An 18930-nucleotide genomic window follows, 5' to 3' on the forward strand; every position below is an offset into this window, starting at 1 on the left:
CTGAGAAGATCTAGGATAGCAGCATGGCAAGAAATTATAGGAGCATGGTGGCATGCTGCAAAAACAGCCTGGGGAGAACACTGATTATCCAGAATATGAAATTTACAGTAGAAAATCTAGATTAATAGGTATTTATGATTGACATGAATGGATATCACAGTTAAGAAGAAGTTTTACCCAACTTCTGTCAAGGACACAGACAATTCTACAGCCTCAAATGTCTACAGTCATGTAGGCCGAAGGGAAAATTGGAATTCAAGTATTGTCCTTGAAACAGGGGGATAAACACTTAGGTAAATTATACTGAAATCGAAGAAACAGCTTGACATTTTCTTCAACAAGAGTATCAAGTTTTCTGCATCAATATCTCAAATTGCAACATGCGGGGAACGTAATCGTTTGAAAATGTGTTTGTTTGAAAATCATAATCATGTCAAAAAAATATGGGGGTCACCTGCCCGACCACACTGGTTTTCCCTGGGTACTCGCGATGTGGGGGTCACCTGCCCGACCACACTGGTTTTCCCTGGGTACTCCGGATCCTGTTTCCCCGACATTAAGACCCCCTGCGCGCTACCATTCGGGCCAACAGGATTGAGTGATTATTGTAAACTGATAGATGACTCTTTTTCAAAGTTTGATTTTTATGACTGTGTGAGCATTGTTATCTTGGCAGAAGTATTAGTATATTATTTTGACCTACAAACATGGAATATTACCTAATTCACTACATTGTTATACAGATGAGGTAATGTAAACATATCTTTTTCCCTATCTCCATCCACATTCATGTATGTATGGATATCCAGAAATGGCAATTCTTCAACTCTTTATATATAGAGACAAAATGTAAAGTGATCAAGATGGCCTCAACATTATTAAAAAAAAAAAAATCTACTAACAGAAAAACAAAAATGTCTTTTAGAACTTTGAGAAAACATTATGGCAAAATAATTGCTTTACTAGTTTTTGTCTTGTCTTACTTAAAAACTTATATTTAAATTTAAATCAGATAATTCAGTAAATTAACATTACATGGGGAATATTTTTTTAACTGTGACATATCGACTTTTAATGATAACTAAAATGAATTAAAGATACATTAAAATGTAGATGTACCCATAACTTCAAACATTTCCAAATATGTCCTCTTGTTTACACAAATAAAACATTCACAAACTTACGATTACAACCTACCACCATTACTGTTGTCCTTAATATATTTCTTGTGCTATTACAGTTTATTCTTTTGTGAAGATAATCTATTCTTTTATAATTTAAAAAAAATATACATTTATAATCAGATTTAAATAAAAAACAATTCTTTTTTAAGAATTTTACAACCAATTTGTAAGTGTTAGTAACAGAACCGCTAATTACATATTTCTATGTATAATTTAAAACTGGCTTAAAGTGACAATGATTTTTGTTTTGTTAAGATAAAATATGGTAAACTGTACATAATTATGTAATTTTGTAGCAGTGTTTACTGTTATGTTTACTGTTTTCATAATCTGACGAACCTGCTAAGTCAACATCATGTCAACAAACATTTCTAGCTAAGTATGAATGCATACACAACGAAGTGGAAACCACACACAAATTCAGTATTGTGTAAACTTGTACTTTTTGATGTAAATGTCAAAAAATACCAACACTGCCTTAACCCTTTCACCCCTATGTAACGTTAGTAGACTCTACCATGCATTGATCTTGATGAGTCTATATTGGTCTACAGTGGTGAAAGGGTTAAATGAAATCTGCAGAGTTGGACTGTGTTACAGCACCAGTTTAACAGTTCTGAGGTCTTGGGTTCAAATCCGAGTCTGACTGTAGCCTATTTCTCTCTCCTGTTACAGTGTTGTAGGCATATGAGAGGTATCACAAACCACGTGTACACAGAGGTGGACACTCTTTCTACTCACACTTCTGTTTCACATCTTACATACTTTGTATCTACATAAATCTTGAAAGGCATACATTAACAGATTATTGAGCAGTCAAGTCTCATTACACTAATCACAGAACACAAATCTTCTTCGACAAATGTCTATATAAACTATCACTACCTATTTCGTAATTATGCTACAATGGTTCTTAATTGTAAAACATTGAAAATAATGTGCAGATGAAATTTTTGACAAACAATCGCCACAAAAATATGCATGGGATGACTCGATTTCTGTAAGTCTGTTTAAATGGTCTATCAACACAACAAGGTCATGCAGGGCCATATGGTAGGAATAGATAAATAGTAGGGCTACATTTGCGTATCCCGGTTGAAACGGTACGTGTGGCGCAGAAATATTCCATGATAAATGAAAGCACTTGGACCGTACTATAAGCAGAGCTAAAAATGCACAGTTTCGGAGAATAAAAAAACAATGTATCAAGAATATTATGCCCTTCTTTCACGCGCCCATTGAATTACATAACATATCTTAAAATCTACATGTGGTTGGACATGGTTTTAGAAAGAAATAACGCAAACTAGCAATAGTCAGCATTTTAGTTTCGGTCAGGTTCGCCTGGACCCCTAAATCTACACATGCCAAATTTTCCGTAGGTCAGCCTCGGTCCAGATCTGTGCCTGTCGTGTTCTTTACAAGTTCAATCCGTTCAACCAGTACAACCGGTTCAACCATTTCAACCGCATACGTGAATGTACCCTAGGTGTATCGGGATAGACAAAGAAGTAAGATTAAGGGCAGAAACAACAGATCCTAACTGTAGTAATTTGTGGAGCAGATTTATATAAATTTTTTCGTTGTTTTCAAGGGCTATTCCAGAAATGAATGAATTTATTCCTGGAAGAAAAACACCAGTTCCGTAGGAGGCCCATAAAAGTCACCTTGTACAATCAAGTAGTGATATACAACAGGTCCATTCTGTTCCCAAGCCTGCACACAGGTGGTATTGAATGACAAAGTTATCCCAAGTTATACAACACAGTCATCCTTTGATCACCTCAATAGTTCAGATTTACTAACAATTGTGTCTTTTAAAATTGATCTTGTGGTCGTCTCATGGAGTTCAGGAACAGCCCGGATAATTAATTATCAGTACATGTTTCGCTTAATGTCATGTTTTTCTCTGACAAATGTGAAGTGATATTTAGCAGAATTTACGCGAGGCAAGTAAAATTCTTTAAAAATGTTTTCATTTTTCACTAACAAAATAGAGATGATTCTCTGTTATTACATATTATAATCACTACTTTAAAGAAAAATGTAATTACAAATAATATTTAGAGTGCTCATATTAAGCTCAAAATATATATGATTTTGAAATGTCACAGGTATCATCACATAATACATTATGCACTACAACTATTTTCTTCAGTGTGGAAATACATTTTATTATCTCAAATGTGGTGAAAATTAGCAGAGAATTTGTTTTAAAATATGGCTTCAATTAAAAAATCTGTAAGAATATTAATTTATATTTTTTGGAAAATTTAAATAGTTTGAAAATGAATTAAGACAACTATTTAAAGCCCAGCCACAATAATTGCAGTACACATATTGAGTAAACTTATTTTGTGTAAAACATCCCTCTGGTATCATATGTCCTCTACAAGAAAGATGCCTCTCGTCAAGTATAAGCATAAAAGTCCTTAATGTTAAATTCTAGAGAAACCCTGGTGCCTGTTTTAGCTGATCAAGAGACTGTTGTACACAGATTCAGCAGTATTGGACAGAGTGGTGCTCACAGTTGCAGATAAGAAAGAGTTCCGGAGACTCAGATCCAGGCTATAGTTGCAGGGGAGTAGCGTGCGTATTACAGTAATCACTGTCTAGAGTAGTTATCCTCTGTCATCAGTCATCCAGGGACTCGTATCTACAAATACATAGTACATGATCGTGAAGACACAGGCACTTCTGTTTTATATCTTAATATAAGAATCCCAAGCGGTTTGTCTTTCATTTTCAGAGATCGATTTTCGGAACTCAAACTTTTTTTTTTCAAATTTTATTTTGGTGCGCAAAATAATTGAGAAGAAGCTTTTTGGGGGATTTTCAGCCTCAAAAAGTACCTGCGCAAATTACATTGGTTTTTAAGGTAATAATATGATATACAACATTTGTATAGCATCCTATATAGTTTGCAAAATTACTCTAAAGCAGGTTACAGCACATGTATAATAATATTCCTACAGCAACAGTTATAAATACAGTAGATAAACAAGGCATACAAATAAGCATTTTACATCAGATGCAAAGACATTTATCACTGTATGCATATAAATACAATGTTTAAGATGTATAGGCTGGTGCGTACATGACATCTGTGCAAAAGAGCAGATTATCTTCTTTCATAAATTATAGTCACTTTTAGTACGTGGTACACTGTACAAGTAAAACATCAAATGCCCTTTTCGTTCCATTTGTAACCTCCCTTACCCCATCCTCAATATCCAGGGGTTACGCTCACTTTCGCTCTCTACACCCCTGGAATATGTCATAGCAAAACTGAAGGCACGAAGATATCTGTTTGATTGGTCTCGGGTAAAAAAACCTGACCAATCGCTAGGCTGATACATGTCCTTTGAAGATTACAAAGGAAAGACGCCCGACTTCAAAGCCTGTCAATTTTTACCGTTATGTGACCGCGAGATTCTTTTGATGTACATCAAAGGATCAAACCAGTCTTCGCGTCTCATCTTCAAGGTGCTGCACACTGAGCCTTTGATTTTGCTATGACATATTCCAGGGGTGTAGAGAGTGAAATTGAGCGTAACCCCTGGAAAGCGAGGATGCCCTTACCCTTACCGCCAACATATTTCAACTTACATTTTTCTCTTTTACTTCAGCTGTCCTTCATATGATTTTGAAAATTTATCATGACCAAACACCAAACATTATAATGGCAAATTTTCTCTGGACAAAACACACTTGGAATGTCGCATACAACATCAATACTCACTTTGATAATCGCCGCCTAAGATCTTTCATCTGATCGTTTTTCTTGGTCAACATTTGTTTAAGATTTTTAAAAGGTGTTGTTTGATGAACTTTCTTTTCAAGTTCCTGCAAAATAAAATATTACATAATTGGTAGTAGAAGTGGCCAGATTATTTAACATCAAATAAACACATTCAGGAACAGATCAGCTGCCATTGAGGAATGATAGTTTCACTAAGTATGAATATCTCTCTGTCTGTTTGCCTTTACTGACCAAAATTAAATCAGGATTCAAAATTAACTGCCCACCAATTCAATGTATCCCTGTTCTAAATGGTTTGAATTAATGATCTCAAATACTGTCAACATACATCAGAGCATTCAAATTTTAGCACATTATGGAATTTTAACAGATGTGTGCATTGATGAGTTGGCAAACCCACAAAATATGCAATAGGAAACAGTATAAGGGAACTTCAATTGGGGCAATCATAATTTAGCGGAACATTTGAAGAGCAAGAATTGCTACAATAAGACTACTGCTACATGTGTGCATTTACTCAATAACACTTGTCTTTTTTGACCAGGACAACGTCAAACAGGGTTACACGGCTTTAATCCAAAAGTTTACTATACTAGTTTCGACACATCTACGACACATTAGATGTGTTGTCATCAGAACAAATTTAAATACAAACAATCAGGTATGAGGTAAGAAATGCAGTGCCTTGCCTAGTGACAGTAATAACAACACTATTGATGAAGTAGTGAATTATAAGTAGATAATGTTTAGACGTCATAGTCTCCACAAAGGCTAGATTATTCTGCGGGAATAAGTTTTACAATGTTCAAAGCGTTGGAAATTCTTCAATAGATACTAAATTGAATGATATTTCAAATATAAACATTACTAATATACTTTTACAAAGTGTCACAGTGTCCCGGTTTGTTAAACTCAGGTCATGATCAGTAAATTAAAGGCGTTGGCATATTTGCTGTATATATTTATTTTCATTTTTCAGCAAACCTTTTAATGGCAGTCTCTGATTTTACAAAGTAAAACTTGCCAAGTCTCTCTAATAGTAGTAGGCTACTGTTTTCTCCTCCTCATTTTTGACTGTTTTTCCACAGCATAAACAGTGAAAATATGGCCTTTGACAAAATCTTTTATCAATTAGGTGATTATTCTTAGTACATTTTGCTGTATGAGCAGACATGGTTGGACTGTGTTACCTTTTCTGCCATTTCTAGCATTTCGTTTATTCTCAGGAGCTCGTGTTTTGTGCTCACAAGGTCTGTCTCCATGTTGCCCAAGGATGCAGCTCCACTCTTCTTTGTCTGAGGAGGGATAATGATACCGGTCAGTATAGATGATACAGCTAGTTTCTATATCAAAAATAGCTATAAGGAACAAAAAAACCCAAATCGTATGTAAAATACATTATTAAAAGATGAAACAAGAGCTGTTGAAGAACAGCATGGCTCGTCTATTGATGATATATGTTGCAAGATAGCAAATATCAATATAAACACACGTACAGTAAAACCTTGATATAATGCCCGTCATTTCATTTGCCACCTCACTTACCGCCAACATATTTTCAGGTCCCTTTATTAATTATGTTTTTCTTAATAATTCCTTATACGTTTCCCTCAATTTATTGCCAAACTCCTTTATAATGCCAACATTTCTTTGAACAAATGATGGCAATATAACAAGGTTTTGCTGTACAGCAACATGTAAGAAGTAATGATCATGACCAGCCAATGTAAAATAGTCAGCAGCGTATTGATGGTGGTGACCAATTCAACACTGCACAAAAAAACTTGCCCAAAAACTTTAACTAAGTCCAACTAACCAGTTTTGGCCCCTAAAATAATGAAAATATAATTCAAATCATTGCTTACACTCCATATCATTACTCCAACCTTATAATAGGCAACAGCCTATTGATGGTGGTGATCCAACACAACAGAAAATAACCTTCACCCAAAAACTTTAACTAAGTCCAATTAAGGTTTTTTTGGCCCCTAAAATATGAAAATATGGTCCAAAATATTGCTAACACTCCATATAAATACTTCAACCTTATACTAGACAATAGCCTATTGATGGTTGTGATCCAACACTACAAAAAAAGCTTGCCCAAAAATTTAACTTGAACTCAAGCTTACCCAAAAACTTTAACCAAGTTCAATTAAGCTGTTTTTGGCCCCTAAAATATGAAAATATGGTCCAGCACATTGCTTTCACTCGATATAAATGTCTTAACCTCATAACAGACAACTGTGTTTTTAGTGTGATGATCCAACACTGTCTGGAAAAAACTTGCCCAAAAACTTCAGACGGTGGGACACCGATGCCGACGCCGGAGTGACGACATTATAGCCCCTATTCTGCGAATAGGCGAGCTAAAAATGTAAGTAAACCTGTCACAAAATTCAAAACTCAAAATTTACAACCTAATGAAGTATATATGCATACAGTATCATTTATGTATGTATTCAATTGACTGTATAATTAGCTCTTTTGTGAAATCCAGTATTAAAGATTATGGATTTCCTGTAAACATTTGCACTGGAAGGAACACACAGTTCATGTAAAATTCATGTGTCTATTTTCTTCTTTGAATTAGACTTTTCCATGGGAATTGTTTCCTGTTTTGAATGAAAGACTGACTCAAAACTTCAACTAATAATAATTTAAAACATAATATAAAAACATATGTTTGAGTTAAACATTGAAAAGTTAATTAATTTTCAATAGATCGGATTCTCTATCTCCAAATTACATGGAATGAACTCAAGATGCAAGATATGCATTACCCATACTTCCATCCATTCTGACAACCATCTCATCCTCAGTAAACTCAATTAAATATAAATCGCTTAGTTTTATAAAACATATATTGTTTCAAACATCTAAATAAAATTTAGCAGTCACAGTCACTGTTATCAATCACTTCAAATATTCCTAAAGATCAGTCACAACAGATTTACAATATTTTTTAAGGAATACATGTATAACGCCTTTTTTCTTGCAAAGTTTGGAATTAAAAAGGGTCATGGAAAACAAGACGATAGTCATTGATAGATGTACTTGGTATTCTTTTGTGCCTTCGAATATTAAACTTCAAATTTCCGTCTTGATGCATTGAAAACTGCCCATAGGATTTTTATGCAAGTGGATCGCCTATGGTATATACATATATTGCCAGACTACCTGGTAATCTGTATGACTGAAAACTGTTAGCTGTATGATAATCTCAATGTTCTTATTGACACAGGGAAGGGGGAATTAGACACTGTGAGAAAATATCCATATTCAATTCCTGTATATCAAATGTGAAATTTTGCCAAAATCAGCATAAAACCACCTTTGACACAAATGGTTGACAGTGGATTCTCTGATGGTCCAGAAAAGTTTTTTTTTTTTTTTTTTTTTTAAATCTAAAGAGTAAAACAGAATTTTTGTATTTAATACATGACAAGTTCATTTTTGCAAATTTCCACAAACCAAACTGTGTACAAAGAAAGTTTTACTGCACGTATTATGTAAGAACACACACACTGCAACCTTTTAACAGAGACTAGCTAGGCAATTATAGCAAGATCATATGTCTGGGAGAGGGCTTGTATAGGCTTTGCCTGTTGCCCAATTCCCATTAACTCATTCACCCCTGAAGTTTCATAATGAACCATTCCATCCTTTGAATTGGAAGAGTTCAAATGTGTCTTCAGGGGCGAATGAGTTAAATCTGATTGATTTAATAAAATATTTTGAAACGAAATATGTCCTATATTGAAAATGATCATGATCATGATAGGCAGTAGAATGATCAGTAGCAGCAGAAATAAATCAACAATTATCATGCATAGTATAACATGTTCTTCTAATTTCCATTTTCTGAATTTAAAAAAACTTCAAATTTAGAAAATTAAACTTTATACATCAGATACAACTTTATCATTTTATAAAAGCTGCATCTATGAAATCCAATTGGTAATGTTCTCTATATACAATCTATCTAACTTCTCTACACACTGTATTTTCTCGCGCTAGAATCAAAGTCCATGTTCATTAACTCATTTACCCCTGATGACACATTTGAACTCATAGGTTGGAATAGTCCATCATAAAATTTCAAGGGTGAATGAGTTAAGTGCCACCTTGTGGATGTTGTCTTGTCTGGACACTGTTACCGAGTCCTGCTACCTGTGATCTCAGAGTAATGCTTTAATTAATTTTAGAGATGAAAGTGAATTGCGCAGCAGCATCATGGTAAAATTGACCAGATTTGATCTCGAGAGTGTTTCTATGATAATTTCAAAGTGCAGGTAACTGTCTATAAGCTTTACATCTGGTCTTGTAATTGGAGCAATTTAAAGTGCTAAAATCTTTTATGTCGAGGGCAGAGAACCCTTGGATTTTGAAGGTACATTGTATACAAGCTGTAGAACAGTCTCTATCTCGGTCTCTCAGTAAAGTCACACCAAACTTGTACACAGCAGACAACACATAGTTAGCAGTATTCATGATTCGTCTCAAACATTACCTCACGACACTGAAAGGTTTATAATGAAGAAATAGTGTAGTTATGTGGTGATATATTATGTACAGATGTAAATTCAATGAAAATATTTTGATATACCTGTTTCACAATGGTAATTCATGCAAGGCATGTTCATATGACAGACTTTTCTGATGTCATGGTTTCCACATTACCAACATAACACAACAGATCACTGTAAATAGTGTGTAAAATACACCACTTTAACAAGTTAATAATGAATTGAAATTTGAATGAAATTCAATGACATATAACTAACCATAACATATGTGGTAGCTAACCATAACAAGTAGGAACCATATATAACAAGTGGGAACCATAACAAGTGGGAACTATAACATGTGGGAATCATAACATGTGGGGACCATAACATGTGGGAATCATAACATGTGGGAATTATAACATGTGGAAATCATAACATGTGGAAATAATAACATGTGGGAATTATAACATGTGGGAATAATAACATGTGGGAATAATAACATGTGGGAACCATAACACATGTGGGAATCATAATACATGTGGGAATCATAATACATGTGGGAATATGACATGTGGGAATCATAACACATGTAGGGACCATAACATGTGGGAACCATAACATGTGGGAACCATAACAAGTAGGAATCATAACATGTGGAAATAATAACATGTGGGAATAATACCATGTGGGGACCATAACATGTGGGAATCATAATACATGTGGGAATAATAACATGTGGAAATCACAACATGTGGGAATCATAACAAGTGGGGACCATAACATGTGGGAATCATAATACATGTGGGAACCATAACATGTGGGAACCATAACATGTGGGAATCATATTAAGTGGGGACCATAACATGTGGGAATCATAACAAGTGGGAATCATAAAATGTGTGGGAACTATCTGTATGTGAACCTGGTTTAAATAGCAAACTTCCGTTTGGTCAGCTACTTAGTTTGGTTATGATTTTATTCACACAGTATGTTGAATGCATAACGTAAAATAACTACAGTGTTTTCAATAATAACATACATTTATAGTGCTATGCTGATTAAAAGGAGAGCTGACTCAAGAATAGCATGCTTACCTCTTCTAACGTTGCTGACATGCCTTGTAGCTGTTTCCTCATAGCTTCCACCTCCAATTCTTGCTGAAAAGAACCCAACAAATATCATCTTCATCCAGCTATTACTGCATATCTCATTGAGGACTACAAATTCCAAATTCCAATTTTTATGGGAATAATGATATAACTTATTTTTATTGTAATCTTTTTTTTTTCTAACAGAAAACATCAAAAATTCTGTTTAGAAACAAAATGACATGTTATTAATAAACCTGGCAGTTGACCCATCATTCAACTATAAAATGAACACCATTCTTGTAAATTCTGTATAATGATATTTTATAGTCTAATTCTTCATATTGGTATGAAGGGAGACAGAGCTTACACTGAACCACCTAAGGATCCCTGTCCCACTGTACTGTGGTCTTAAGTATATACAGCAACCTCTAGGATCCCCCCAACCCCTTTCACCAGTGTAGACCATAATGGACTCATCCAGAACAATGCATGGACGAGTCTACTAAAGATGCATAGAGGTGAAACGGTTAATTTTGGATATAATTTTGAATATAAATGTGCTATCGATTGGTTAGGGCAACAGTTTAGGAACATGAAGTCCGGGGTTCAAATCTCAGTCTAGTGTCATTCATTTTTTACACTCAGAACACTGTTGATTATATTTTGTTTATTTCATCTTAATTTTTTTGTTCACCAAAGTCTCACAAAGTATGATTTTCTTATCAGATGCCAGAAAACCCCCAGTTTCCAATGCATGAGAAGTGGTATGGGGATCCTTAATAGGTGTACTGCTCTCAAAAGTATTCCTCGAAGGGTTGTTTTAAAATAGAAGTTGTGCTTTCCACCAGAAACCACAAAAGCTCACCATTCCTGATTGACTGTCGTCTTCACTTACTGACGATAAGCCAGATAAAGCCGCCTACAAATTGATAAAAAATAAATATGAATTGGAGAAACCATTAAAACTGATTTTATATTATGTAAAGTTTTTTTTATATACATAAGTTCATTTGCAAAAAACACAACCTTATCCATCTTATGAAGTAATAAGTGACAAGTTCTATACTGCTTTTTAAAAGAATTCCACAATAAAATAACAATTTTGAAAGGTAATATACTTTTGGACTTTGTTGAGTAATAATTGACATATTTAAAGTTATACAAGGATATTCAAGATAATGATAATCAATTAAATGAACTTATAGCTTTATCATAAATTACAGGTGTGCTATGTAAGGTAATCTTTAAATTAGGACTATTACAATGAAACTGTTTGATCAAACCAAAACTGCATATCATTTTATATCAATACTTACTGCCCCACCGAGACTGAGAAGTTTCGCCTTAGCTTTTTTGTTTTCAGCCATTAATTTCTTCATTTGTCTATCTAATTCCTCAATTCTCTGAAAAAAACACACAGGTTATAACTATATGAAATGATTAATTATGCATATTTAAATAACTGTCATCTCCTCATTAAGAGTAAAACTGAAAGAACATTATATAGAAGCACTTGTGAAGGAAATATTTGTGTTAAATGTTTTTATGTAAATTAAACAAAAGCCCCATGGGCCTTAACGGTCACCTGAATTATGTAAAAACTGCTGTTATCGATGTTGCCAAATGAAAAAGAAATCATTTTGTGGCAAAGGTAACTTGAACTACATGTAATGCAAAAGTAGTGTGAAAGATCTGGGTAGTATATGTACTATGTACAAATAGTGGTTCTATCAGTCAGCTGAATTTTGGTAAAGCACCTTAAGACCCTTCCATCTATGAAGAGTCTTTGATTCTACCATATCTGGATCTTGAGAAGAGGAATTTTGGTATTTTAGTCAATTTGACCCTTTTTGGCCCCGCCCATCAGCCCCTGGGGGTCAGTCAGGGCTTATTTGTGCATATCATCAAACTGCTATCCAATACTGATAATGCTAACCAAGTTTGAATTAATTCCAATGGAAATTAAACAAATGTTGGTCCAAAATGTGATTTCCTTCGCTATATAAACCATAGTAAAGTTTACCCCCTCCCCAGGGGGAAACGTGAGAGCCCAGGGTCATGAAATTCATTATTTTGGTAAAGCAATTTCAGACCCTTCCATCTATGAAGAGTATTTGATTCTACCATATCTGGATCTTGAGAAGAAGATTTTTGAATTTTTAGTCAATTTTTCTGCAAAATTTCATTAAAATTAGTTCAGGGTTTTTGGAGAAAAAGTCGAAAATGTAAATTGTTTACGGATGCACTACGGATGATGCACGACTCACGATGGACGATCTTATGTAGGTATACTGGATATTCTACCCAAGGGTGTAAAAATTTGGGTCAGATCTGAGGCTTAACCTGTGTTCAAGATATTGTAGAATTACCTACCCCATGTAAAAGTTATGGCAGAGCAGCTGTCTACCCTGCATAATAGCTATGACAGAGTTACCTACCCTGTGTAGTATTTTATGACCGAGTTTCTGACCCTGCGTAGTAGCTAATACAGAGTTGTCTATCCTCTGTAGCATTTATGACAGAGTTACTTACCCTGTGTAGTAGTTCTGTGCCTCCCTTCTCATTTAATGGAATTAACTTGACATTTTTAAGTACTCCTTGTAAATCCTTATCCATTTTTGTACCACGGAATTCTTTTTCTTCAAAGTCTGCTATTTGTTCTAGTAAATCTCTAGAAAAAAGAGTTGATGAAAATAACTGTCATGGCATGTAAACGTATATGTAATGTGGCGCAGAAGTAATTCCAACAGCGTGGACGATATGGATTTTTAAATTTTAGGAGCAATCCGCTCCTTTATCGAAATGCAGAAAAAACACTACAGAACAATAACATTACATAAAAACAAAAATAGAGATATAATTGGATAATACTTGTAATATTTGAAAACAATAAGCCCCAGCTCATGATCAGCTAGTGTAAGCAATACAACAATTACTTCCCTAGTACTTTCACATCTTTGGAGGTTCATCAGGGAACGATTATATTTATAGTCATGTTGACAGGACAACCCTGCGTAGTTAGTATTTATATATTATGACAGAGTTGTTCTGTCAACATAAATAAAAACATCCCCTGATGAACCTCTTAACTCTTAGATCAACAACTTTCAAGTTCAATCTCTTACCGGTTTTCCAATTCAGAAATGTCGGCCCCTAGTTTGAGATGCCACTTTTCTGCCTGCATGAACATCTGTCGACACTGGAGGATATTTGTGTGTGAAGTGTTGATGAGTTCATCTTCTACTTCTCCTCGCACAACAGACAGAAGCCCATCCAACATGTCTGTAACCTCGTCTATGGTGTATGTCGTCTCATCGAGCCTGGAGAAAAAAACATTGAAACTCTTGACGAACGACCAGGGCTTTTAGTATATCCTCGAGAGAATCATTTTGTCTCTCCAAATGGGATTTGACTTTTTGGTTTTAGATATCAATTTTATATATGTTGTGACCCTTCAAAATTTAGAAAAAAAAAAATATATTTGACTTCCGAAATTGCTAAATATCAAGGTCAACTGAAAGATGATTGTCTTTCCCTGTATAACACTTATAAAACAGTCACATTTTACATGAATACAGACCAAAATTCCGCCTCAGTTGCTATCATATTCATGATGTCATCACATTGTTCATTGTATGCGATAATGATACCTCAAACATTATTTATTGTATTTTATTACGACCTCTCAAAGGGAGATATAAATGAATTACACATTCATAATTTTATTGTGCATTTTCTCTCAATAAAAGTGCCATGATGTCATAAAGGTCAATTTTACAACAATATGCTGTTATGCACTGTACAAATTGTTTGTCAATTGAATGGGGTCTTTTTTTTCAGTTTTTGTGTAGGAAAATACCTGCTACTTTTCAGATCTTCAAAACACATGTCAACAGCTCTCAGCCTTTGACCTCTCTGGTAGCGAGAGAATCTCATATAGTTGATGACTTGAGCCTGGTGGTGCTCGTTGACTCCTAGTTGTGCAGTCTGCAAGCCAAATAGATAATTGATAACGGATCAAATGGATTTTTATAATGAATTTTACACAACAGGAAGCAAACAGGCTATGGAATATGGACCTAAGTTTGAACAGGTAAAATGGTGAACTGAACTGAACTGAATAGACCTGCTACCTTTTAATAAAACATGGCAGAGTGGTATAGTTAATTTGAATTCATGATCATATTACAATGACAAAACTGTCGAAGTGACAAAACCAGACATGGACTGGAATTCCAAAATAATTATTCTAACCTTGCCCATCATTAAAAGATGTTATCTAGACTTTATACAGATGATGTTAATGGAAAAAATATGAGAAAGTATTTGTATATATATGTCTGAACAAATCTACCCTAAATCACTCTGCAAAGAAGTTTAAAATTTGAAAATTCCATTGATTCTAGAGTTCTGTGACAATTTCATTTAAATTTCAGACCAATGAATGTATGTCATCTTTGTGATTTATATGTTATATATGTAACAGAAGATGGAAAAATGCACGGCCAGACCAGGGTTCGAACCCGGGACCCTCTGACTTCTGGACGGGCGCTCTTCCCATTGAGCTTCCTGGTAGCCGACAATCAAGCCAGTCTAGTTTCGCTACTTATAGAAGAAGTGTGTCTCTAGAGGGAATGAAATTTTCAATGGAATTCTGGTGAACTAAAATAGATGTTTGCAAAATGAGAGACCAGATATATATACATATGTATACTTAAGGATGGAAAAACACATTCAAAACAAACATCCCTAAATTGAAAGAAGATAGACTTGGTCAATTTACTTATATGTTTTTTATAAGTCCTTATTGTAGAGAATTGGAAGTTCTTCTATAACGTCGTCATAATTACGATAATATATTTTTATGTGTATATGTGGCATCTGATAAGTGCAACTAACCGGGGTTTTTTGTTAAACTTTTTCTATATGATATAAATATTATTCTTTCATTGATTTGTCTATCCATTTATTTTAAATTAGTTTCTAAAAGAATAAATGATGTGTAAAATATTTGACCGGTGGCTATTGTAATTAAGTAATGCAACAATTTTCATATTTTCCATTAGCTGTCCAACTGCCACTTCATGTAGTGCTGCATGTCAAGAGTAGATATATCCAAATACCTGATGTATACCCCTAAAAGACATGGTGGAAATGGGCCACAGTCTGGTGATAAAGGTGTTTAGAGAAATAAGATGTTACCCAAAATGGTGTACTGTTGTACATGTCTGTTTCTTTCTTATTTTATGCTACTAATAGCCTGACTTTCCTCTTGCCCTGTCATATACATCAGACCTAGAAATTTTGACAGATTTAATTTAATTTATCCATATATGAGGGTATAGTACCTGGCAATCTTAAAACTGCAAAAGTTATCCCTTTATTAAAAAAAAGGATAGACTTCAGGTAGAAAACTATAGACCTGTGAGCATACTCAATATTGTGTCAAATATTTTAGAAAAAGCAGTCTATAACCTATTAGAAAATGTTCTTGTTAAAAATAACTTATTGTATGAATTTCAATCCAGCTTCAGGAAATAAAACTCTACTGACTCCTGTTTGATCTATCTCATGGACTATATAAAATCTCAAACTTCGAAAGGTTTATTCACTGGTATGGTCTTGTTAGACCTACAAAAAGCTTTCGATACAGTAAATCATTCTATATTGTGTAACAAATTAAAGTTTATTGGTGTCGAGTCCTGCAACTGGTTCAAATCTTATTTAAAAAGTAGATCTCAACTAGTCAGTGTTAATGGGGTACACTCATCAGTTGGTAATGTCAACTGCGGGGTTCCTCAGGGAAGTTTATTGGGACCACTTTTATTTTTGGTTTATATCAATGACACGGAAATATGTATTGAAAATTCATGTAAATTACTTCTCTATGCAGATGACAATGCTATCATATTCTCACATGAATGCCCTGAAACAATTTCATCTAAATTCTCCTTGGTTTTGATATCCTGTCATGATTGGCTTGTTGACATTAAATTATCATTACATCTGGGAAAAACAGAAAGTATCCTTTTTGGTCCAAAAAGAAAATTTAAATTCAAACGCCCAAGGATAAATTTCAGGTTTCTTGCACAGGTCAAATTATTAATTCTCATTCGGCTGTAAAATACCTTGGGGTGATGATTGACAGATTTTTATCTGGAGAAGAAATTGTCATACAAAAAATGAATCAAAGTCTAAAACTCCTTACAGAAATAGTAACTGTCTATCCCAAAAATCCCGAAAAACTCTAGGTTCAGCTCTCATACAATGTCATTTTGATTATGCTTGTTCATCTTGGTATGAGGGTCTTTCTAAATTACATAAAAAAAAGTATACAAATTGCCCAGAATAAAATGGTCCATTTTTTTCTTAACTTAAATAACAGGACAAGAATTACCTTTACTGAACTACAAAAAAATTAGTATGCTTCATTTAAATCATGCATTTAACATCTTTAATCAGAAATGCCCTCAGTATATACAAGAATTTTTCACCAAAAACAATAAAACATACCGTCCTAGATCTGGATATTAAAATTTCGGTATTAAAAACGTCAAGAGTACAGAAACATCTACTTTTTTTCTTTTCGGCTGCTAAAGATTGGAACTCTTTACAGGATTATATCAAAAATATCAAAAACAAACATAAAAACACCTTGTGCAAGCAAAAATTGAATTTGATGATCTATTTGTCTACTACTGAGCACACATGTATTACCTCTTCATTCTCTGTCACAAAATACATATACAGACCTGTGCGATGGCACGGGTCAAGCAGACCTCGCTGGTAGGGGGACCCCCAAGCCTTGGAAAGCTTGACTTGCAGCATTGCACAATCATTTAAAATTTCAATTTGTTTTCATGCCTTTCTATAAACAGTAATGTGAAGATCTGTCGGTATATTTAGTGTGTTTTAGTATTTTGATATCTTTGAAAATAACTATGTAACAGTATTTTATAGTTTACTTCTATAAGAAGCTCAGTCTGCCACTATAAATAATAATTATTATGTATGTTGTTTTGTTTTCCATACAAATGGAAATACAATTCTACCGATCAACTATCTAATATATGATACACACATATCCTGTTCTGTGCTATCTGAACTGTTACCGGATTGATTTTCTTATTTTTGCTTTTATTTTCTTCCATTTTTAAAGGACCCCATTGGAAATAAAGCACATTGTGGCTTTTATGGGTAACCCTAGCTAGGTAAATGGCATACAACACTCCTATTATGCAACTTATTTATATCTACCTTCATGAACTAAAATATAGTCTCATTTTATAGAAACATCTGCCTTTTTTAACAGTGTATTAGACTTTTTTAGATTTTATACTCTGTGATATATATATGTCAAAGATTGAATTAAGAAACTTTTTATTATGATAGATCTATTCTTATTCTCAGTCTTCATACAATTTTTATTTTTATTTATTTACAAGCTGCATTGTGATCTTAATTGTATGTTTTATTCTAAATTGTGATATCTTGTAATAACATGCCTATTTTACCTGAATAAATATTATTATTAGATAGATGTCCCACACGAGATATTTACAATGTACATTGTAACTGTCAAAATGTCTAAGTCTGGTTTCAGAGCCAGAGGAAACTCTGGCTATGCTACCAGTTGAATGGTCTGACAGAAAATTGAATGATGGTGCATAATTCAACCTTTAATCAGCGAATACAATCACTGTTGAATTTTGGTATGTTGTCAATTTTCAAAATCAAATATAAATTCAATGTTTCAACACCGTTGAGCTTCAACGTTTATGTGCTTGCTGGGAAAGCACACTGCTGCTTAATTTTGCTGTAATTTGTTTATTAGTTAAATTTCACCTACAAAGCTCAGAAATTGGTCACTTGATGTTAAATCATTGTTAATTATTAATTTGATTACCCTGTTCATTACTGCCTTTAATTTCCATAACTGCTTTTCATAGATTTATAATTTCAAACCATTGACACCCAAATTCACTGACTCTGAATTAACTGGACCCTGTATAAACTGGCCATATGTTCGTCGGTCATATCCGAATCTGACAGATTATATCTTAAGTAAATGCTAGGAATGACAACTTATTATATTGAGCGCAAAAATACAAACACAAATAAGTCTGGCCAAATAAAACACGCGTCATGATGCAACAAATCCCATATTGGATGGAGGACCAATAAGAACTTCTGTTGTAATAAACAGTGCATATCTTACCATCTTTCAGTGAGTGTTGAATAATGGACGGAATGAGTCGGTGAAGAATTTCGTGTTTATGTGTTTGTGGACGGATGCGACTCTTATTTTAAAACGAGGCTTGACAGACCCGGAGTAAATATGCACACTCATTAAATACTATGATAAATTAGAAACTCGTTCC

General features: G+C 34.0%; 1 protein-coding gene across 2 annotated transcripts; it reads right to left on the reverse strand.

The window, feature by feature from the left end:
• Positions 1 to 2546: 2546 nt before the first annotated feature.
• On the reverse strand, positions 2547 to 18848 carry LOC110463577 (leucine zipper transcription factor-like protein 1). Of its 2 annotated transcripts, XM_021518290.1 has the most exons (11): positions 18768 to 18848; positions 14409 to 14536; positions 13675 to 13869; positions 13082 to 13220; positions 11866 to 11952; positions 11415 to 11468; positions 10553 to 10615; positions 9461 to 9469; positions 6138 to 6242; positions 4927 to 5030; positions 2547 to 3840 (listed from the first exon to the last, which is right to left on the reverse strand). In XM_021518290.1, exons 1-11 carry the CDS (start codon positions 18768 to 18770, stop codon positions 3819 to 3821), a joined length of 909 nt encoding a protein of 302 aa, XP_021373965.1. In that variant the 5' UTR covers positions 18771 to 18848; the 3' UTR covers positions 2547 to 3818. The 2 variants fall into 2 exon arrangements, with proteins under 2 accessions (XP_021373965.1, XP_021373966.1); XM_021518291.1 differs by lacking the exon at positions 9461 to 9469.
• Positions 18849 to 18930: the final 82 nt, after the last annotated feature.

Source organism: Mizuhopecten yessoensis, unplaced genomic scaffold, assembly GCF_002113885.1.
Source record: "Mizuhopecten yessoensis strain PY_sf001 unplaced genomic scaffold, ASM211388v2 scaffold10917, whole genome shotgun sequence".
Classification (NCBI taxonomy): Eukaryota; Metazoa; Mollusca; class Bivalvia; order Pectinida; family Pectinidae; genus Mizuhopecten; species Mizuhopecten yessoensis.